This window comes from Protopterus annectens, chromosome 9.part0 (genome assembly GCF_019279795.1).
Source record: "Protopterus annectens isolate FY-2018-M chromosome 9.part0, PAN1.0, whole genome shotgun sequence".
Lineage (NCBI taxonomy): Eukaryota > Metazoa > Chordata > Ceratodontiformes > Protopteridae > Protopterus > Protopterus annectens.
In genome coordinates, this window is record NC_056743.1 from 409,592,367 (window position 1) to 409,613,751 (window position 21,385).

The following is a 21,385-nucleotide window of genomic DNA, read 5'->3' on the forward strand; positions in this document are numbered from 1 at the left end:
TTTTTCAGAAAATGCATGTGGGTGCAAAATCTGTTCTGTTAATTTTAAGTCAATTAGCAATATTTTAAAACTGTGATTTTGAGCATCTGACTAGTGTTAGTTGACAGGTATACTTCCATAAGAATGTTACCCTGTCTACATACCTCTCAACCTCTTGGAGCAAGCCATAAATAAAAGTGTTACAAAGGTGCAAAAATTGGGAAAAATTTTAAATATTGTTCTTACAAACTTAGGAAGTTGATACAACAACAGGTTTTGCATTAGCATGACTTTTCTGAAGCTATGGAGTCTGAAACTCAAACGTGTCATTTTCTGACTTTAATATTTAATGATTTACTCCTAATTTACCAGAAAACTACAATTTTATGAAAAACAGACCAACAATATGAGGAAAAAACGTACAGTTGAGAGGTATCATAGGAAGTTACTAGGCTAATGGCCCGAGGGGCTTAACCACGTTCTTACCATTATTTCCAAGATCAGCACCTGTTGCCCCTGTCCAAGAGGTACACAGGTGGAGCCTCCGGGGTGAATTTACAGTCACCCATCCAATCATGTCACCCCTGGTACAAGGGTTGCCACCTTTTCAATTGCCCAAAGTGGGCCATTTTTTGTAGAAACGTCAGATTTTGCAGGGCAAAACATACCCACAGCCAGTACAAAGGGAAAGAACGTCACTTTTTTATCTAAATAAAAAGTTATTCTTGTAGCATTATAGTTGCTTATTCTGTTTCTTATAACATTTAGGTGTTTCAGATGCAAAATAAATGTTTTATGCAACTACTAAAGAAAATATAGGATTTTTTTTGTCCTAAAATCTCAGGAAATTTGCCATTTTTTTTTCAATTTATTTGCAGGACACAACTGCCGAAAGTGGGACAGTCCCTCGCAAAGTGGGACATGTGGTATGGTAACCCTACCTGTACTCCGCATTCTACAAACAATACAAACAGTCCCAGTTTCATTTTCTCACATTACGCCACTTAAATCAACTATTAAACCGATCTTAATGAACGGTGCAAACGTCTTCAGCAGCGATTCAAGGCTCTGACGGACTGCCATGACTCATCCCCAACGCCATTATAGCTTAGGAAGCAAAGATGCCACTTGTAAACCCCCTCCCCCACCGCATTTCGGAGGCAGCCTGCTCTCACCCCTCCCACTTTAACACAGTTTTAAACATTAACCCACCCACTCAAGGGATAGAGAATACAGGATAACTAAAAGGCTTGAGCTGGTGTGCGTATAACCCATGTGGTTAGAAGGAGCACTTGCTTTGGATCAAGTGCATCTCGCTTGGAAAACTAAAACCTAAGACAGCAAGTGTGAGCGTGCACTCCGCAGACCGGAGCTCGATGCCTGCAGCCCCGGACGGGTGATCTTGCAGGACGTCCCATCCCACTGACAGTACCTTGGAATTCCTACTAGCAGTCCTCCCACATTCCCGAGTGTGTTAATCTGTCTGCATTACAGCCAGCTCCCACGGAGACTTGCAGGACATTCAACCAAGCAGCACGACTGCAGCGTTCCAGCGTGGTGGATAGCTGTTCAAATCCGGTGCGGACAAGAAGTTTCCTAGGATCTTAAAACGCCCTTTTCTTGAAAGACTACATCAAGAGCATCTGTTTTGACTAAACTACAGCAAGTGAAAAGAGCGATGTTCAGAAAGCAGAAGACGATTTATTTAAGGTCCATGTGGAAAAAAGGTAATTAATTTAGGTCATTGAAGAAAAAAAGCAATGTTTTAACTTTCTTTGCCCTTGTTTCTTTGGTTTGCTTTCCTGAAGTGCACCGACCAGCTGAGTATAAACGATTTATGTAGTAGTGGTGCTTAAATCAATCATCTGTTTATGCAGAGTTTTGCACTGGATGTCCAGGAAAGGGAAATTTAGTGCTATGAAGGAAGAGTTTATTTAAAAAAGTCTGAGAATTAAATTAGAGCCAGATGAGAGATTGTGCGTCTCTCTGTAACTTAATGATTGCTAAATGTCACAACTTCAGCCATGGTGGGCATATACATAGTTTATGGTGCAATCCGGGATATTCTGTGCTAGGCACACATTGCACAGATAGGATTGTAGCATTTAAGTCGCCACCTCTCCCCTACTAACGTCCCCGGGGGGCGTCATTCAAGGTGACAGACTAGTAGTATCTGCATATTACATTTCAGTGGTTCTCGAAGCATATTATGGAAACGGGTGCGTTGGTTTTTAAAACACCTGCTTTAGTCTGTTTGCGCTTGGTAACGTTAGATGGCAAATATTCACGCTAAACATTTCATAAACATAAAATAGCTACGAAGTTGACCGTACTGGGGAACAGATTTTGATAGTCGGCGTTTCCAGTTCCCATTTGCCTTTTTCTTAATTTTTTTATATGGGGTGGGGTGGGGGTTACCGCTTCTCCCTTTCGAAGTACAGAAAACATGCCAGAATAGCCAATATCCTGAGATTTTACAGCAGGAAATATTCTGAAATTCCCATCTAATTGTTGCACAGAAGTTACAATTATGTATCATTCATGTCTTGATACATAATCAGCTAAAAATGTGCAACAGCCAGACTTTGCTTTGGCAGTAAAGTGCAGTACTGCGGGCAATGCTCATAGCTATGGTTTGAACCTCACAATTGGATCATTCAATACAAATGTCCCCCTGTGGCTATTTGAAATGTACCTGCTCCAAGGTGCTCTATTACTTTTATATCCAGATTGAAACAAAAAATGCAGAGCTGGAGAAGGTGGCAGGCACCTTTAAATTACATTTTCTTACCATGTAGCAGAGAGGGGCTGCGCTCAGGTACAGTCATAGGTAGCAAACGAGCACAGGAGTGAAGTCACAGATATGACAGAAGAACAGAGTAGTGTGTGCAGCATATAACGGAAAAGCCAATACAGTGACCCCACTCCTCAAATGCTAACTTTCTGGCATCTGGAATTCCCACACTTCTTTGCTTAAGAAGTTTTGACAAAGGTCAACATAATGGGGGGGGGGGGGGTAAAGGTGCAAAACCAGGGACAAATTTTAAATATTGAAATTAGAATTGCTGGAAATAACATGATGTGCATTACCACACATTTTCTCAAAGATATGGCGTGACACTCAAATGTCAGTCATTTAATGACTTCAAGCAATTATTTGGTAGAAAACCAGTTATGAGTAGCAGACCAATATTATTAGAAAAAAATTTGGACATTCAGCAAATTTCTGGACAGTCGCCAAGTACTGTACTTTAGCATTCCCAAAATAAATAACATTAATATTAATAAAGGCTCTTGCGCCATTAGCCTGATATGTACTGGGTTCCCTAGGCTCATAAGTGATTACTATGCAACAAGCCTAGGCAATAATACTGAGGATATGACAATATTATATCTTAATTTCCCAGATATATGATGTGGATCAAGGTAGTGGATCTTTGGGGTTGGAGCCCTGAGTCATTTTACAGACTGCCTCTGTCCATAAGGGCCATGGGCAGAACCCTGGGAGTGAATTTACAACTCCCCTTCCATTTATCCAGACAAAAAATGGCAGAAGCCATGGTGGTGCGGTGGTAGCGCCGTCACCTCACAATAAGAGGTTCTCCCGTTAGATTCTCGGCTGGAGCGCCTTCTGTGTGGAGTCTACATGGCATCCCCGCAGTTGCAAAGACATGCGTGAATGGGCGTGCCTTTGTTGAAGGTTGGGTGTCGGGCTGGCACCTTGGCACCATAAAAATCATCTGCCAATCATTAGCGGACCGGAGTTCCGCTGTGGTGACCCCTAACCGGGAAAAGCCGAAAGAAAACAACATAATGTTTGCTGCACACTCTTTGCAGTTCATAGATTGCCACCATCCTTGCAGTGCAGGGGACCTTTGAAAAGCCTAGCTCATACTCTCTGTTCGCCCAACACTGACTGCAGTTTTTTTGTTCTATCGCTTCTGGATGAAGTCTTTGTTTCCTGCAAAGGGACACCATGAATCATGTACGTAATTATTCTACACATAACCAGTAAAGCACATTTAGTTCTTATATACTTACATGTTTTATTTTCCAGGGTTATGTATTTTACACTCTTATTTATTTTTATTTTATAATAATATTTTATTTTACAGCACTATATATTTTATAGTGTTGTATACACAATCAAACACAAATTGCATAATGTAATCTGATATCAGTCATTCCAAACAGACAATGACCCGTGTTACTCCCCAGAAAGAGTCCATGCTTGTTAACCACACCCAGGGCTGGGGGTGTTATACTGATGAATATAAATGTTGGCTCATGAAGTTACTGCATCACATCTGTGTTTTAATGTCCATATGACCTTTTTACACCTTTGCCTTGGTAGGCTGTTATCTGAGTAACCAAAAAATAAATACAAACATTATGCCTGCAAAACTGTAGCATGTCAATGTGGAAGGTATTTTTTTTTCTCAAACACCTTTATTGAATTATCACTTGTGACATAGGCAAATTTGCATTCATATAAAAGTAATCAAACTGTATTAATATAAACATTATAGTTCACATATTTACAAAAATTATTCAATTCCTGTCCTTTTTTTTTAAACAGGAAACATCTTTATTTAGCCATCACTTACTACATAGGCAATAATACATTTATATAAAAGAAAACAAATCACACCAACACAATCCTAGTTGCAAACATTTTACATCACAGACCATACTGACACATTCCCAGTTGCAAACATTATGCATCACTTATAATCTACCCAGTCTTTCTCACTCAAACATTGCATAGCTCATTTAAGTTCTGCTGCCTTTTAGTCCTCATTCTTCCCTTGTATGCATTGTTCCCACAATTCACATTTTTTTCCTATGTAGTTTGCTCCTACCCTTTTCTAAAGATATCAATTCCAGTTGCTTTATCTCTATAACTATATTTACTACTTTCAGTATAGTTGGTTTAGATTGTGATTTCCATTTTCTAGTAACTGCTTTTTAGGCAGTCACCGCTATCGGACACATCATGGCCTTACCACATCTAGGCAGTTCCAATTCTGTATCATAGCTCAGAAAAATCCTCTCCCTCGTCAGAACAACCTGCCCACACAGCATTTCTGACAGTGCATCCCACAGGGTGCCCCTAAAGTGTGCCAATCCACCACACTCCCAGAAAACATGTTCCCAATTACCTCTTTCTTCCCCATCACACCTCAAACATTTACTGTCTGCCTGAGAAAAAATTCTCTGGAGTGTACTTGGAGTGTAAAAATATGTATGTAAACATTTCTAGGCAAAAATCCTAAATCATCTAGATTTTGTTGCATATTTGGGAGGCAGACATGCATATATCCTCCCATTGTTTCTTTGTGAATTTTTATCCGGTCTCTCTTCCCAATTCTTTCTTACTTCCTCTGATTGACTCTTGTAGTTATTATGCAATGTTTTATATGCTCTACTAATTATTCATTTTTTAATGGCAGCTTCTGTTCTAGATTCTATTAAAAACTCTACCAGTGCTGGTCTTTCATTTAGGACCCCCCCTATTTATGGTGGGAGGTATTCTTGTAACAATTTGGATGGGGTGGGTTCAGGAATCATTTTCTGACACAATCAGTGTATACAGCAGACAGGATTCCTTTGCCTGTGGTTTTTCTGACCCCTGGTAATGAGAAGTTGGAAATCTGCCAGGACCAAAAACACTTCTTCTTTCGTCTTTTTCCCAGTTATGGGTCGCCACAGTGGATCACCTGTCCGCTCATGATTGGCAGTGGAGTTTTACGGTGTTGAGTTGCCAGCCCGGCGCCCAACCTTCCACAGAAGGCACACACACTCACACCTAGGGCCAATTTAGTGTGTCCAGTCCACCTACAGCATGTCTTGGAGTACCTGGAGGAAACCCACACAACCACAGGGAGGACATGCAGACTCCGCACAGACTGTGCAGTTTTGAACCAGCAATGTGGATATTGTGTTGAAATTTTGGGTCTATATAAGTTTTATAACTTCAAATATCATATGATCGACACCATATGGTCAAAGTTATAAAACTTTGAATATGTATAAAAAATATATATAAAAAAAATTACCCGAGACTTGGGGGCAAGCCCCCCTGCAGCCCCCACACCCCCGCTCTTTAAATATACCAACTCCGAGAACGCACTTCAGTGCAGTAAAGGGAAATCCTCCCTTTATCACATTATAGTGCGGTCTCTGAGTTGGTATATTTAAAGAGTGGGGGTGCAGGGGGGCTTGCCCCCTTCTTACAACCTTAGTTTTTTATTTCCTCGCTTTATTTTTTTATGTATTCGAAGTTTTATAATTTCGACCATATGGTGTAGATCATATGGCATTCGAAGTTATAAAGCTTCGATTATATATTATACACCCGAAAATTTACATCTAGGTCTAACTAGCTCCAGAAATACTTAAAAATGCCGGTTCCATAGCTGTCAACTGTCCAGCTTTTTACAGAATGTCCAGATTGAATTCATTAAATAATGACAGATTTTGAGTTTCATATGTCATGTCCATCAAAAAATGCATGCTAACACAAATCTTATTTTAACAACTTTTTAAGTTTGTAAGTGCAAGATTTAAAATCCATCCCTATTTCTGGGCCTTTGTTCAGCTTTCTTGTGCCAAGAGGTTGAGAGGTATAGATGGAGCCAGAAACAGTTTGGTAATTGTCTAGGATGACCCAGACTTCCTGGCACTGTCTAACTCATTCCCTCCAGGGGAGCTCTGGAAGTTTGCACTGCATCATTTTCCAATGAGCGGAGCTTAAGCTATTCAATAAAACCAAACTATGTCCTCACATTTCAAACAAATGTTCATATCTCTGGAACCACAGTGGTTACTAAACCTTAATTATTTTTGTATCATGGACTTAGATTTGTATGTATTGTTTAATTGTCTAACTGGAGCTTTTCTCCTCAGGTCTCCACTGGAAATGGGTTTCTTGCCCAGCTGGACTAACCCGGTTAACAAATGTCAATAAATAAAGAAATGTAAAATTCTTCAGCACAAACTAATTTTATAGTGGCAAAATTCTCTAGATTCTAGGTCTTAAACTGAATGTTATAAATTACAGTAAATACAGTAGCTATTAGATTTACAATATTTTGTAAACAACTTAGAATATGTTAACCACTCAAGTTACACACACACTGCAATAGTTTGTTCATCCAGTTGAGAGCTTTCATATGAGACTAAGCAGTTCTGTTTGTGCTACTTGGTTGTTGAGGTATTTAGAGAAACATGGCATTTACAATCAATATAAATAAATACAATATGAACAGCAATTATCATTGCAGCTGTGTTTGCCATTGTGCTTATCAGGCCTTAAGATGCACTGCTTTATTACTTTGCATGTAGCATGTTTTTGGAATTATTAATGCAAATATGAGCAAGCAGTATTTGATGCCTAAAGTAAGTTGTAACTGTAGAAACACCTAGAGGCATCACTGTGTAATGAGTTCACCTTTTGGTGTGTTCTCACAATCATAACTTAAGTTTTAAAAGTACTGTGAATTAGTTTTCATATGTTGAACCAGTTGCTCAGGAGAGCAGGTCTTCCTGTACTTGTTGCTGTATGCTGATCTGCAGACTACGTAATGTGCACGAAGTATAACTGGAAGGGAGGGGTGGACTGTTGGAAGTGTGTTTATGAAAATGGAGAAAAGTAAGAGGGGCAGACTGGGTCTTGTGGAACCCATTTAAGTAGGGGAGCAATGGTGAAGAAGGTGGAACCTAATTTCACCATGAAGGTTTGGTTCAGTAGGAAGTTGTGAAACCAGTGCCATGCTTTGCTGCTGGTGCCACAGGCCAGTAAAAGTCATCAGGTAGAATGCTTTAGTTGTTGTCTTTCAGCTTTTCCCGGTTAGGGGTCGCCACAGCGGAACTCCGGTCTGCTAATGATTGGCAGTAGATTTTCACAAATGCCGAGGTGCCAGCTCGACGTTCAACCTTCAGCGAAGGCACGCCCATGTATGCATGTCTTTCAAACGCCCACCCAACCGTGGGGAGGACATGCAGACTCCACACAGAAGGCACTCCCCGCATTCTAGCCGAGAATCGAACGGGAGACCCTCTTGCTGTGAGGCAACAACGCTACCGCTGCACCACCATGGATAGGTAGAATGCTTTAGTAAAGTTCCTAAAAACTGCTCCTAAAATCTGGACATTGACCACTGGTATTAATGTGGCATCTGCTAGGGTCCATAGGGCTGTGGCTGGCCCTGAAACCACTTTGGTTTCTAGGGAGGCATACACAGGCTCAGTAGAATTTGATAGTTGAGTGTGGGCATGTTTTTCTATCAATTTGCCAGTGGCTGGGAGTATGGAGAATGGCCTGAAATCCAAGGAGGGTTTGGGACTGCTTGTTTTTGAAATCTATTGAATTATGGCCTCCTTTTCAGTTCTTAGTGGTGGTAGCATATATAGTTTGACAGTAATAGGTGGGCTAGCTGTCCTTGCAGGCCATTCTAAGCTTAGCCAATTTCCCAGTTAGTCTGTGGTTTTGATATTCATGGAACTATTTGATTTTTGGAAATACAAATGTCCTGGCTGAACCAGAGGTCATCACTGTGTTGCAGGAGCAGGATAACATGCTGTGAGTATGTCTTAATAAACTAAGGATGTAGATTCTGTTAAAGATTCATTTTCTTTAGACTTAGCTGCTTTACAATTACAATACGGGATGAGTATTATCAGAGGTATGATGGACTGAACAAGAATGTCGTGGCAAAGTTGCAAGTGAGGGGAATTTATTAAATCCACTAAGAAAGGCTTTGTGGGTATGTGTGCTGCTGGTAAGGCAGGAGTTATTATGGAGAGTGTTAGTGATTGTATTTCTACCCTGAATATGGTAAATACACAGCAATAAATAAACCTGTTTGCAGAATTTTTATTTTTCATTTAAGTTGTAAGGTTTGTCGATTTTAGGCTGCAGTTATCTTTTGTATCTTATACTTTAGATTTCCTAGGTGTACGGATGTTTCTTTGGATTATGATGACTGTTTGCTTCCACACTTTCTAGGATTCATCTCTGATTTGTAGTAGAACTTAAATATCTTTAATCAGATATTTAATATGGAATGATTTAAGGGGGTCTAGTTATAAATGAGAATTTCTCTAGTGTTCTGGCCAAATGTCCCTAGTCATTGTGAATGCCACCTTAGGCTACAGAACAGGGTAAAATAAAAAAATACAACTATCCCTGTTATGATAACTGCATTATCTGATTTGATCTGGGAGTGTTCAGTAATAAACAAAAGGAGACAGAAATAAATAATATAAAGATGAGAACTTCTAATATTACACATTCGTATAAATCTTGGCTTTGTATCAGTGTATTTCCTTGCAGGCCATTCTGGACAGATGTGGGCTTGGTCTCAGTGACTGACAAGTTACTGTTTGGGGGACATGCATGACTGACAGCCATGCAGATGCAGCATTAATATTCATTGTCCAGTTATACTTTACCAGTTTCCTTAATGTAGTGCGATCTCAGTGTTGGTGTATTAAATTTGCTGGGGGGGGGGGGCAAGGTAAAAAATATTTGCAAGCTGCCTGCTCCCCTACACCTCCCATTAATTAAATGTAGCAACTCCAAGATAGCACTTCCTTGAGGAAAAGGATAAACTACAGATAGACAATGAATATTCATGCCACCATGGGTATGAATATTACTTAAGTTTATCATTGGATGGTGGGCAGGGTTTAGGCGAGACTTGCTACAGCGCATCCTGCAAGATACGACACTAATACAAAGCCTAAATATTGGCTTAAACTTAAAAGACTTGCTTGAAAAATATCAATTGTTCTAAAGCTGTACATATGTTCAGTTAAGTGTCAGTCATTCAGTCTAGATTGTGTTTGGACTTTGCAAATATACAAAAATAAAGTTGGCAAGAGTGTAAGACAGTCAGTAGTACATCTAGTTAATGCACAAAATATAGGTATAACATTAATACATAGTTAGAATATTACAGCTTGAACTGCAAACAGCTTTGCATGGAGAGCTTGCAGGTACCATCAAACGTAATCAATGATGGTTAGTCAATTAAATTATATTTCAGAACTACGGCAAGTTTAAATAGATGCAAAAACATATAATTCAGTTTTGAGCCATTTTCTGTTTAAACTATGTGATAGTAAGTCCTTCTATAACTTGTAAGATTGTATTTTATGTGCATTAGCTACAGTTTATACAAAAATGAAAGCAACTGGTTGATGGCAACAGATTAAGAGAAGTGTTACGAGTGGTCCAGGCTAACACCAAATGAATATAACTAAAGCCAACTATATAATTTTTGTACATACTTTACTAGTTTCTCTTGCTAAGAACATTGTTTTGTGAAATTGCCTGTTCCAGAAATATTTATCTTTTATAGACTATCAAGATGTCTTTAGGTTACTGTAACATTATTCAAATGTTTGAGTTTTATTATTTTTACCTAGCTGCTTGAACTTTAAATTGTTTGTTTAATGACCCCCCCCCCCCCGCCACACACACCATTGCAGCATTTCTCTCTGAGCCTTCACTGAAAAAAAGCAACACCAGACTGACTTTTCAGTAAACAAAAGCAAATATATAATAAATAAATGCTTGTTAAGATTACAGGTGTTTTCTTAGCTAGTGGCATAAAAGCATGAACATTTGTATTAGTATTTTAGGTGTTTTTAAGTTGTTTTCCAAATAGATGTAGATTGCGCTTTTTCTTAATATTTTGTGGAGGTTTCCTCACTGTGCAGTTTCTTGTTTTTATCATCACAACATATCACAATGCACTGGTTAGATCTGTACAAGAAGAATCACACTTGTCTTTATGGATTCCCAAAAGTGCTGCAGAATGTAGTTTTAGTGCCAGGTGAATGTACTGTTACTTTTAAGAAATAGTTACCGGCTGCATGCATGGGTCATGAAAGTCCAGTGAGTACATACGACTTGCACAGTGCCTGCAGAAATTGTGTGGCAATATTCTGGTGTCTCTGTCTTAGCCAAGTTGTTTTTAGTGCTTTAGACTGCAGCTCCTTCCACGTTGTAAAAGGCTAGGAAGAGCCCCCCCCCCCAGCAAGGCTGGGTTATTTCTTTTCTCCCTGTCACACTTCTAAGATCAAATGCCTATTCAGAATGATTAGTGAACAGTTTAGCATGGGACCAAGCTATCATGATGCCTCAAGTAAAGGACAGCTGTAATCGGTGCATAAAAAGAACGGGGGCTGGGTGAGGGGGTACTTAAGTACCCAATCATTTTTGTCATTCCATTTTCACTGCACACAATGTAACCATTAAACTAACCGCCGCTGAACATCTCTAGCTCACTTGCTTCTCCTTTCTATTAATGGAAAACCACTTGTCACAGCCTTCACAGTTTATAGATCCTGGTTTTGTGACCTTGTGTGTCACATCATGTAGTATCCATCATATATGTATCAGTAAAGGGGGCAGTGTTAAGAACTTGGCATATCTGCTGGCTCTACCAGATTTGTGTGTAATCATAAATCATTGCAAAGTTGACAACATAAACAAGGCTTTAAACTAATAACACATTTAGAACTTTTTTAAATGGTATGACACTAAACATTGCACTGGCTGAAACAGATTTGACCATCGTGTGTATTTCCTTATTACACAAGCTATTTGTTATTTATATTTATAACTGCCAAGTGCTGGTTCTCTATGGTTTACAGAGAACACGAGTGTTGTATTACAGAACTGTGGTAGTTCAGGAATGTGGTTTATATTACAAGTAAAATTATTTGTATAAATGAACAGAAAAATAGAAATACCAACAGAGGTGAATGTCATGTTGGTATAATTTGAAACATATGACATGCCAAATACAGTTTGATAGCAGAATGGTATTTTGCACCACCGCCACCATAAATTTACAAAATGTAGTAAGGTCTTAAGAATTGTGTAAATTTCCCACAATCACTGTCCCTCCAGTCTACATGTTGCTGTGCGCATTCCTTCCACTTTAAAGTTATTGAACTGTTCTCCATCTGCTCTGTTATTGATTTGTAGCAATAAAATAAAAAAAAGGCAAACAGCTGTATTCTGGCGTCTGTTGAAGGTGTAAGGAGTTCCAGCAGCAAGAGACACATACTGCAGTCAATCTTGTTCTTTTATTCTGTTTGGTTCCATTGTTTTCCCCACAGATATTCTGCAATAGCTCCTTAGCAATGTTTCTCCTTCTAATGGCTCCATGTTTCAAAGTGACGAATTACAGCAATAATAACTGTACCAATGGGAAGCAGGTCTCACTGGTGTACCATCATGTCCCATGATTTGTTTCTGTTCTTCCTTGGCATGGTTTGATCACCAGGACCTGGCTCCCCCCCCCCCCCGGCATCATTTTAACTCAATAATCTAGAAAGATTTATTTATTTATTTCAGTTTGATTACCGGGGAGGTCCACTGGGCTTTGGGGCCTGTTTTCAGTGGGGGCCCGGGGAGAAAAGCTCCACAAAAATAACAAACAATATTGATTACAAAAGAGTTAGACAAAAATATAACAATAGATGAAACAGGATTTTACAAGCAGCCTACAATAGAAAAGTCTAATGGCAAAATAGTAAAATTAACATTTTTAGTTAGGTTTCAGCACAGAAAGAAAATAATTGAAGTAAAATATTTTAGGTTAGAGAAAGCAGGAGGTAATAACTTGAGCTAGGAATATAGGAGAGAAGAGGAGAAAAAGAAGGCCAGCCTAGAGTGACTTAGCAGTTGATTCATCCAGTAAGAAATGTAAAAGTGGCCTATATAGCTAGTATTTAGGAGAGACTAAAAGAGTTTAGTAGAGAATGGAAGTTAGCCTGGGGAGAAGGAGGAGGATGGTTTGAAAGGAGTAGGTTGAAGAGTGCAGTTGCAAATTCTATTTAGATAGAGGTGGGAATGAAGTAATGTTTTGAAGTTGTTTAGGATGTGGCAGGATCTAACAGAGGTGGTAGGGCATTCCATTTTTTAGCAAGGGTGAAGGATAAAAGCATATGGCCAGCTGGGCGCTTGGGTTTTTGTACAGTGATCAAGTTTTGATGAGAAGATCTAGGGGGGCTATAGGGTAGAAGAATGTTGGAAAGAGCAGGACAGCTAGTTGGATGGAACAGTAGTTTATGGGCTATGGTGAGTTGGAAAAAGGTCAGTTGATTGGGGAGTTTAAGCCAATTTAGAGAGTGGAGGGGAGAGCGGTGATGAGTGATGGACTTGGCATTAGTAGCAAATTTGGATATTTTGTTATAGCATTGTTCCAATTTGGAGGAGAGACAGGATGATAGGTCAGTGAGCAGAGGAGCGCCATAAAGTAGAGAGGGAAGGAGATAGTGGAGGCAAGGGTTAGCCTAGTGGAAGGAGACAAAGTGGTTATTTCTGTACAATAAGCCCAGTTTTGTGTGTGTGGTTTTTTTTATGTTTTGCTGGATATGATGATTGAATTTCAGCTGGTCATCAATTAATATACCGAGAAGTTTGGTGGAGGTTACTATTTCGATAGTGGAGTTGGAAAGGCTGGTAATATGAAAGGAGTTTTTGTCTAGTGGTGAGGATTTGGAGGGTGGGAAGAGGAGGATCTTAGTTTTGTTGGCATTAAGGGAGAGGTGATTTTGGAACATCCAGTTTTCGGTGGTAGAAAATGCAGTTTGGGTTAGGGCTTGGAGTTCAGTTTGATTAGTGGCATGGCAGATGAGGGTGGAATCATCAGCGTATTGAACAAGTGTGGTGTTGGGGATGGCTTTATGGAAGTCATTAATAAAGATATTGAATGGTAATGGGCCAAGAATGGAGCCTTGAGGTACTCCGGTAGGTGAAGGAAGGAAGGTAGATGTAGATAGGCCCCATTTCACAGCTTGGGATCTGTTTGAGAGGTAGCTAGTGAACCAGGAAAGAGCCTTTTGGCTAAGGTTAAGGCTGGAGAGATGGTTTAGGAGGAGGGAGTGGGAGATGGTGTCAAAAGCTTTAGCTAGATCTAGTAGAACAGTTGAGACTACATTACCAGAGTCACGTGCAGAGCTCACAGAATGAAGGAAAGAGAGAAGGGCAGTGGTGGTACTGTGTCCAGGGCGAAAGCCGTGTTGGGTGGGGGAGTAGTTGATGTTCAGTAAGGAAAGGCAGGAGTTGAAGGCTATATACACTTTGAGAATTTTGGAAATAGGGGAGAGGATAGCAATGGGACGAAAATTAGAGACATTACAGTTCTTACCACCTTTGTGAAGTGGATGAATGAAAGCAGAACGTCAGAGTTTGGGTACATAGGATTCAAGCAGAGACCTGTTTATTAGGATGCTGATAGGTATGGCAATGGAGTCAGAAGCTATTTTTATGAAGGAGGAAGGGATGTTATCAGGAGCATTTGAGCAAGGTTTGAGTTTATAGAAAAGTTTCCTTGTTAGGTAGGTAGGAACAGGTTTGAGTTCAAAAATGGGGGGGGGGTGGCAAGGGAGAGTAAGATTAATGTGGGTGGGAGGTTTTTTATTAAAAGTCTTGGTTAGGTCAGTAATGGAAGAAGTGAAGAAGGAATTGAAAAGTGAGGCAATTTCAGGGTCAGATTTGCTGGTATCAGGGCAGGGGTTGTTTTTAGTACCAGGTGTAAGGAGGGAGTTAGTGGAGTTCCAGAATTGTTTTGGATTTCTGGTATGGTTTTCTTGTAATTTGATGTAGTAGGACTTTTTATCTCTAATGACTAGTTTTTTGGCCAGGTTTCTCAGTTGTTTAAACTGAAGGTAAATATCAGGCAGTTTGTGTTTGAGGTAAGCTTTCCAGGATTTGTCTTTTTGGTGCATAATCTTTTTTGTGTCTTTCGAGAGCCAAGGGGTGGGTTTAGATTTAATTCTTTCTCTTCTCATAGGAGCTTGGGAGTTAAGGATATTTAAGAATGTAGAATTAAAATATTCAACGGCTTCGTCTAGTGGCAGTGTTTTTAGGGAGTTCCAATTAGTTAGCCTAAGGGAGCTAGAGAAATCGTCTTGGTTAAAGTTGGTTAGGTTGCATGTTTGAATGAAATGATGAGAGTGAGGAGAAGTGGGAGTGGCCAATGAGTGAGGAGAAGTGGGAGTGGCTCGAATAGAGAAGGCGGGGAGGTGGTCTCCTAAATGGTCAGGAATAACACCAGATGAAGTGATTTTGTTAGGATGGGACACACGTATCCAGTCAAGTATGGTGCCAGGGGGGTTTGTTTTTATTAGGTCTGGTAATGGAGTTAGTAAGTTGAGTGAAGTTGAATAGATTGATGGTAAGGGAGGAATTAGGATTATTGATATTTCCCCAGTCAATGTTTACATCTCCCAGAATAAAGATTTCTAGTTTAATGTTAGAGGATGACCAGGCGAGGATATCTTCCAAAGTATTTACATTATTACCAGGAGGAATATAGAGGGAAATAATGCAGATGCTTTTGTGGATGTTCATTTGTAGTATGCCAATGACTAGTTCTGCATTATTGAAAGATGGGATGGAGTTAGGGTATGGGGTTATAGTGAGGAGGATAGAGTAGATTAAGGCAACTACTCCTCCTCTTTTATTAATGTGGTCAGATCGGAGGGAATGAAATCCAGGAGGAAGGAATTCAGAGTCTTTGATGTGAGGTTTAAGCCAGGTTTCAGAGATGGCTAGTATGTCTGGACAGTTTTGGGTGAGCCAAGCATGAAAGTGTGTGATTTTATTTTTTAAGCTTTGGGCGTTAAAGGTGAGGAATTTGAGATTTTTCTTAATGTGTATATTATTGGAGGAGGGCGGATTTTTTGGAGAGAAATTTGTAGGAGGGTTTGTGGAAGAGAAGGTAGGACCTGGATTGGAGTGAATATCACCAGCTAAATGAAGGAGAGTATAATGGGGGGTAAGTTTATTTGGTTTGTAGTTTGCTAGGTAATAATGGTAGGGATTTACTTTAAATCTATAGGTGTTATAAGATCTTTAAGAAAAAGCTCATGCAGGCAAGTTAAGTTACTAAGATTACAGTGTATGAAACACTGGTAGGCAAGTTAAGTTACTAAGATTACAGTGTATGAAACACTGGTGTGGTAAAGTCAACACCATTAAACATTTACTAACCACAAACCCTGGCAACCCCCTTCCTATACCCTTGGTTCTCTAAATATACTAACTCTGAGATTACTGTAGCTTGGGAGTGTTATCTCCACAAATGATACTACACTATGCAGTAAACTGTGATCTCTTTAAAAGGAGTTTACTAAATCCCAGTGTTAGCAAGCCAACTTCAGTTCAGCCCATGTATTCCCCCTTTTTAGATATACGAATACACAGACATTTGTTGGGTAGATTTTTGATGAGTCCTAGACTGTCAATCACAATCCAGCGAAACCAGACTTAAAATTTTGAGGAGCTTTAATGAGTGGGGGGGGGGGGGTCAAGTCCAACTTCCCCCACTCCTGGAGGTTGATTTCAATGGATTAAGCTCGACAATACTGGACTCGATGGAACCGGTCGACAAAAAACACAATGCACCCAACAATGTATGTGTGTACATATACACACACATACACACCTATATATATATATGGGTCTAGTTTGAGATCATATGGTCAGAGTTTTGAAATGTGGAAAATACAACAAAACAAACTTTTTTGGGGGGGGGCAAGCCCCCCTGCACCCCCACATCCCCTGTCGATTATATATACCAACTCTGAGACCCACTAAAGTGGGAAAAGGGGCAAATTCCCCAATCCCCATTGTACCGTGATCTCACTAAAAACTGTAGTTCTGCACTGGCCAATGTTCAACATTTCAGAATGTCAATCATATGATTGAGACCATATGACTGATGTTCTGAAATATATACCCGCTCACACACACCTATTATATATTCGTTTGTCATTTTAGAAAAGTTGTACTGTTGCTCAAATGTCCTTAATAGCAAATAGTTTCATCACAGAGCTGAAACACTTCACGAATTTAACAGATCTGGATGGTTCTGGAAGAAATCTTCCAGCTAGCAAATGCTTAGAACATTCTGTGCCTGCACTTGTGACAACAAAGTGTCTCTTGTGTATATTCTGGTTCTTGCTGAACTGAAGTCATCTTTTTAATTCATTGTGGAACTGGCTCTGTTACCCTCTCTCGCCTTGTGAACACTACCCGGGGGGCATTTTAGGCAAGAAAATTGTTGGGAATACAGTGTTTATATTTAAAGTAGCAACTGGATAAAGGTGTGTGATATGAGACTAAGTAGGATGCCGGCTTTATCAGTTTCTCCTTCAGACTGTGCAGGAAACCATATACTTGATTTATATGGTGTTACAGATTGAAGGTATCAGCATTTTCAGGCTGTAAACATATAAACGGCCATCTGACTCTTGCAAATTTAAAGGAGCAGTGCACTGAGACCTTGGTGCGCACAGGCTGTGAGGAGAAGTGCACCGAGACCTTGGTGCACACAGGCTGTGAGGAGCAGTGCACTGAGACCTTGGTGCGCACAGGCTGTGAGAAGTGCACTGAGACCTTGCTGCGCACAGGCTGTGAGGAGAAGCGCACTGAGACCTTACTGCGCACAGGCTGTGAGAAGAAGTACACTGAGACCTTGGTGCGCACAGGCTGTGAGGAGAAGTGCACTGAGACCTTGGTGCGCACAGGCTGTGAGGAGAAGTGCACTGAGACCTTGGTGCGCACAGGCTGTGAGGAGCAGCGCACTGAGACCTTGGTGTGCACAGGCTGTGAGGAGAAGTGCACTGAGACCTTGGTGCACACAGGCTGTGAGGAGCAGTGCACTGAGACCTTGCTGCGCACAGACTATGAGGAGCAGCGCACTGAGACCTTGATGTGCACAGGCTGTGAGGAGCAGCGCACTGAGACCTTGGTGCGCACAGGCTGTGAGAAGCAGCGCACTGAGACCTTGGTGCGCACAGACTGTGAGGAGCAGCGCACTGAGACCTTGATGTGCACAGGCTACTCCAGCTCTGGGTAACAGAAACTTAGCAGTTTTAGTCTTGAATTTGATTTTATTATTTAATAGAGGATGGAGGATTTGAAAGGATAATGTTTTGTTTTCCAGTACCGTTTCCTTTAGCTGTAACATTATTTTCTGTGTTTGATTGCTTTTGCGTCAAGGTTTTTGTCCCATAGTCAATCCAAATTGTAACCAAGTATCATTCAAACAGTGAAAGACAAAGTTTGTAGACAAAAGGTGCAGCAGGTACTTAATATACACTGTGATCCACCCCTCCCCTGCCCCTTGTAACAGCCATATTTTTCATTTGCCGGTGGAAGGGTTCCTTCATGGTAGGACTAGAATACAGCAGATTTCTCTTTCCTTCCTTCATGGTTCATAGGTTCATACTAGGCTATCTGCCCTAGGGCATTTATAAGCCTAGCCAGAATGTGTTTGGCTTTCGCCACCCATTTTAAATTTATTTTGCTATGCCCTTTTTCGAGGTTAGTATACTGTGCCTCTGTCTAACAGTGACACAGAAGTGATACCCGGGGTAAACCTACGATCTCCCATCCACTCATCAAGATTCCTCTTGGAGAGAGTCAATGAGGGACTCTGCCTAACCTGGACTGGGATTTTATTCCAGAGTGAAGGGAGCCTAGGATGGGAATATGGCAGCCTTCTCCTTCCTTCATGGTAGGATGGAAATATGGCAGCCTTCTCCTTCCTTCATGGTAGGATGGGAATATGGCAGCCTTCTCCTTCCTTGATGATAGGATGGGAATATAGCAGCTTACTCCTTCATGGTAGGATGGGAATGTGGCAGCATTCTCCTTCCTTCATGATAGGACTGGAATATAGCAACATTCCCCTGTTGCCACACTTGGTAACGGCTGAGATGGAGTGAAGTAGGCAGGCAAGACTTGTGACCCGTGCAAGTTCCTTTTCTCCCTTGACAAATTCCCGAATTCCCTAGTGACATAACTGGATGTGCAGAGTCATTGTCAAGCTTTATTTGTGCAGGTAAAGTTAGCTGTTCAGGTGGAATAAGACATCAGTAGGCTGACCTTTTCAAAGCTTTGGCTTCCTCAGCATGTTGTACTTGTCATTTTCTCAACTTTTAGCCAACCTCGGTCTCTCCAAAACTCTCATCTGATGAGAGTGTGGAGGGGTGTAATAACGCATATTTCTAACATGCCATGATTGGTCGTATACTTTTTAAGTTTATTTAAAACAAATAAATGTTGTTTAAATTCATCTCCCGGCCAGAACAGTGACATAGAGGGATAAAGCCACGACTCATCATCAGCCTCCTTTTTCCCATTTTCTTTATGGGGTCAGGGAATCATGTCAACTGTCCTCATCTCTCACGATTCAATGCCACACTCCTGCCCTCTTCAACACTCATGCCTGACTCTTGCAGATCTTCTTTCACACAAACCATTCACCTCTTTGCTGGACGCCCTTCTTTCCGCTTACCTTCTTCCTGTCTGTCCCAAATATTCTTCATCAGATTGCCTTCTGCTTTTCTGCACGTGTCCAATCCACTGTAATCTGCTCTCTGATTTTTTTTTTTTCTGCAATTGGAGCTACTTTGGCTTCTGCTCTTATGACCTCATTTCTTCATCTGTCCCACGGAGTGCATAGCATCATCCTTCTCAGGCAATTCATTTCCATCACCTCTAGCTTCTTCATCTGTTCCATCTTTACTGCCCAGGTTTCTGTACCATACAGTAGAACTGGTCATACCACACGGTCTTCTACACCTTACATTTCAGCTTCTTTTGCATTCTTCTCTCATAGAGTACACCTGACATACTGTGCCAGATGACTGTAGCCCCTCTGATTCTAGCTTTGACCTCTTCATTCAGACTTTTCTTCTCCTCAAACACCCCTCCCAGATACTTGAAGCTATTTACCTGTTCCACTATCTTCCCTTCTAGCTCAGTTCTCAGTGTCTTCTGATTTCCCTAGTTTGCTGGGATTACCACTGTTTTATTGGTGCTTATTTTCATCCCATGTGCCTTCAATTTTGCATTCCATTCTTCTATAATTTGCTGGAGTTCTTGCTCAGAGTCTGCCTTTAATGCCACATCATCTGCATACAGCAACTTTGTTGATTTGTCCCAACCGAACTGTTAATGTAGTCCATCATCAGTATGAACAGCAGTGGGCTCAGAGCTAAAAGCTGGTGTAAACCCACTCCCACTAGGAACCCCTCTGTGAGAATGAACACTGTGCATACTCTAGTCATTGGGTCCTTGTACATAGCCTGCACTAATTCTACCAATGTTTCTGGGACTTTGAACCACCAAAGTACTACCCAAATCAGCTTTCTTGGGACCTTGTCATATGCTTTCTCCAAGTCTAGGAATGCCCAGTTGGACTCTTTCCTCATCTCTAGCTTCTTCTCAAGTATCTGTCACACTGCAAACATCAGGTCAGTTGTGCTGCATCCTGATCTGAATCTGAACTGCTCAGCTCCCATCTTACATTCTACTACTCTGCTTATCCGTTTATCAATCACCCTCTCTAGAACTTTTATGCAAGGTTATACAAGTTTGATTCTTCTGTGCTGCCCACAGTTGTGGATGTCCCCTTTGTTCTTGTACACTGGCACAAGTATGCTTATTCTCCAGTCATCTGGGATACTCCTTTCTCTCCACACTGCTGTGAGCACCCTCAGGAGCCATTTCTCCCTTATCTCACCCAGCATCTTTATCATATCTGCTGTGACCTAATCTGAGCCTGCTGCTTTCCCCGACTTCATTTTCCTTAGTGCTAATGCAGGGATAAAGCCCTGACTAGGGTGCAGGTAACCTGGGGTCAGTTAGCTGCTTGAATGCCTAAGGCACTGCTGGGGAAGGATGAGCCCATCCTGGGAAGAGTGTGTCCACTTATACGCATCTCATGGTTGATCCCGGGTGGATCATAGGAGATTACTAGGCTATGTACCCAGGGGTCATTTTAACCCAATGTAATACCGTAGAGGCACTAGTCAATACCAAAGATTGCATTTAGTGATGAGTGCCCATGTCCAAGAGGGTTGTGGGTGCTATCCCAAATGATATCCCTTGAATTAATTAAGTTGTTATCAAAGGCAAGGATCAATTCTTGTACCTTGTGCACGGAAGGCGAACACCTTAACCGTTATGTAGAGAACAGCATGGTCCCAAGGAGGAAATGGTGAGGGCATTGGCATCGCCACTCAGAAGAGAGATGATACTCTGACCCTGCCCCTGGATAGTCAACAAATGCATCGGGTACAGAGGGAAAAGGTTATGGTATAACAAAATGTCCCTGGTAGCAATATGACACTGTCCAGCATCTTTGAACTCCTCTGATACGTACCAGCCCATGGGAGGCTAAGACTGATCTGCGTGATAAACAAGGACAGAGGTTGGTGGCAGTTAACGGTCAGCTGTGGAGAAACAAAAAAAGAAGTTATGTACTCATTGTAACATTCCAAGTTGGTAGTCCATCTCACCCTTCATTTTTACATATGGGTTCGGAGCCGATCCTCGGCTCTGACTCGGACGATTTACAAGCTG

General features: G+C 41.0%; 1 protein-coding gene across 1 annotated transcript in view; it reads left to right on the forward strand.

Moving 5' to 3' along the window:
- The first annotated feature begins 1,205 nt into the window (after positions 1-1,205).
- The window catches only part of LOC122811238, a 101,307-nt gene continuing 81,127 nt past the window's right edge, over positions 1,206-21,385 (forward strand). The window contains exon 1 of the mRNA XM_044082944.1: positions 1,206-1,706. Coding sequence (XP_043938879.1) covers positions 1,658-1,706 — 49 coding nt within the window. The 5' untranslated portion in view covers positions 1,206-1,657. The remainder of the gene's footprint in view (positions 1,707-21,385) is intronic.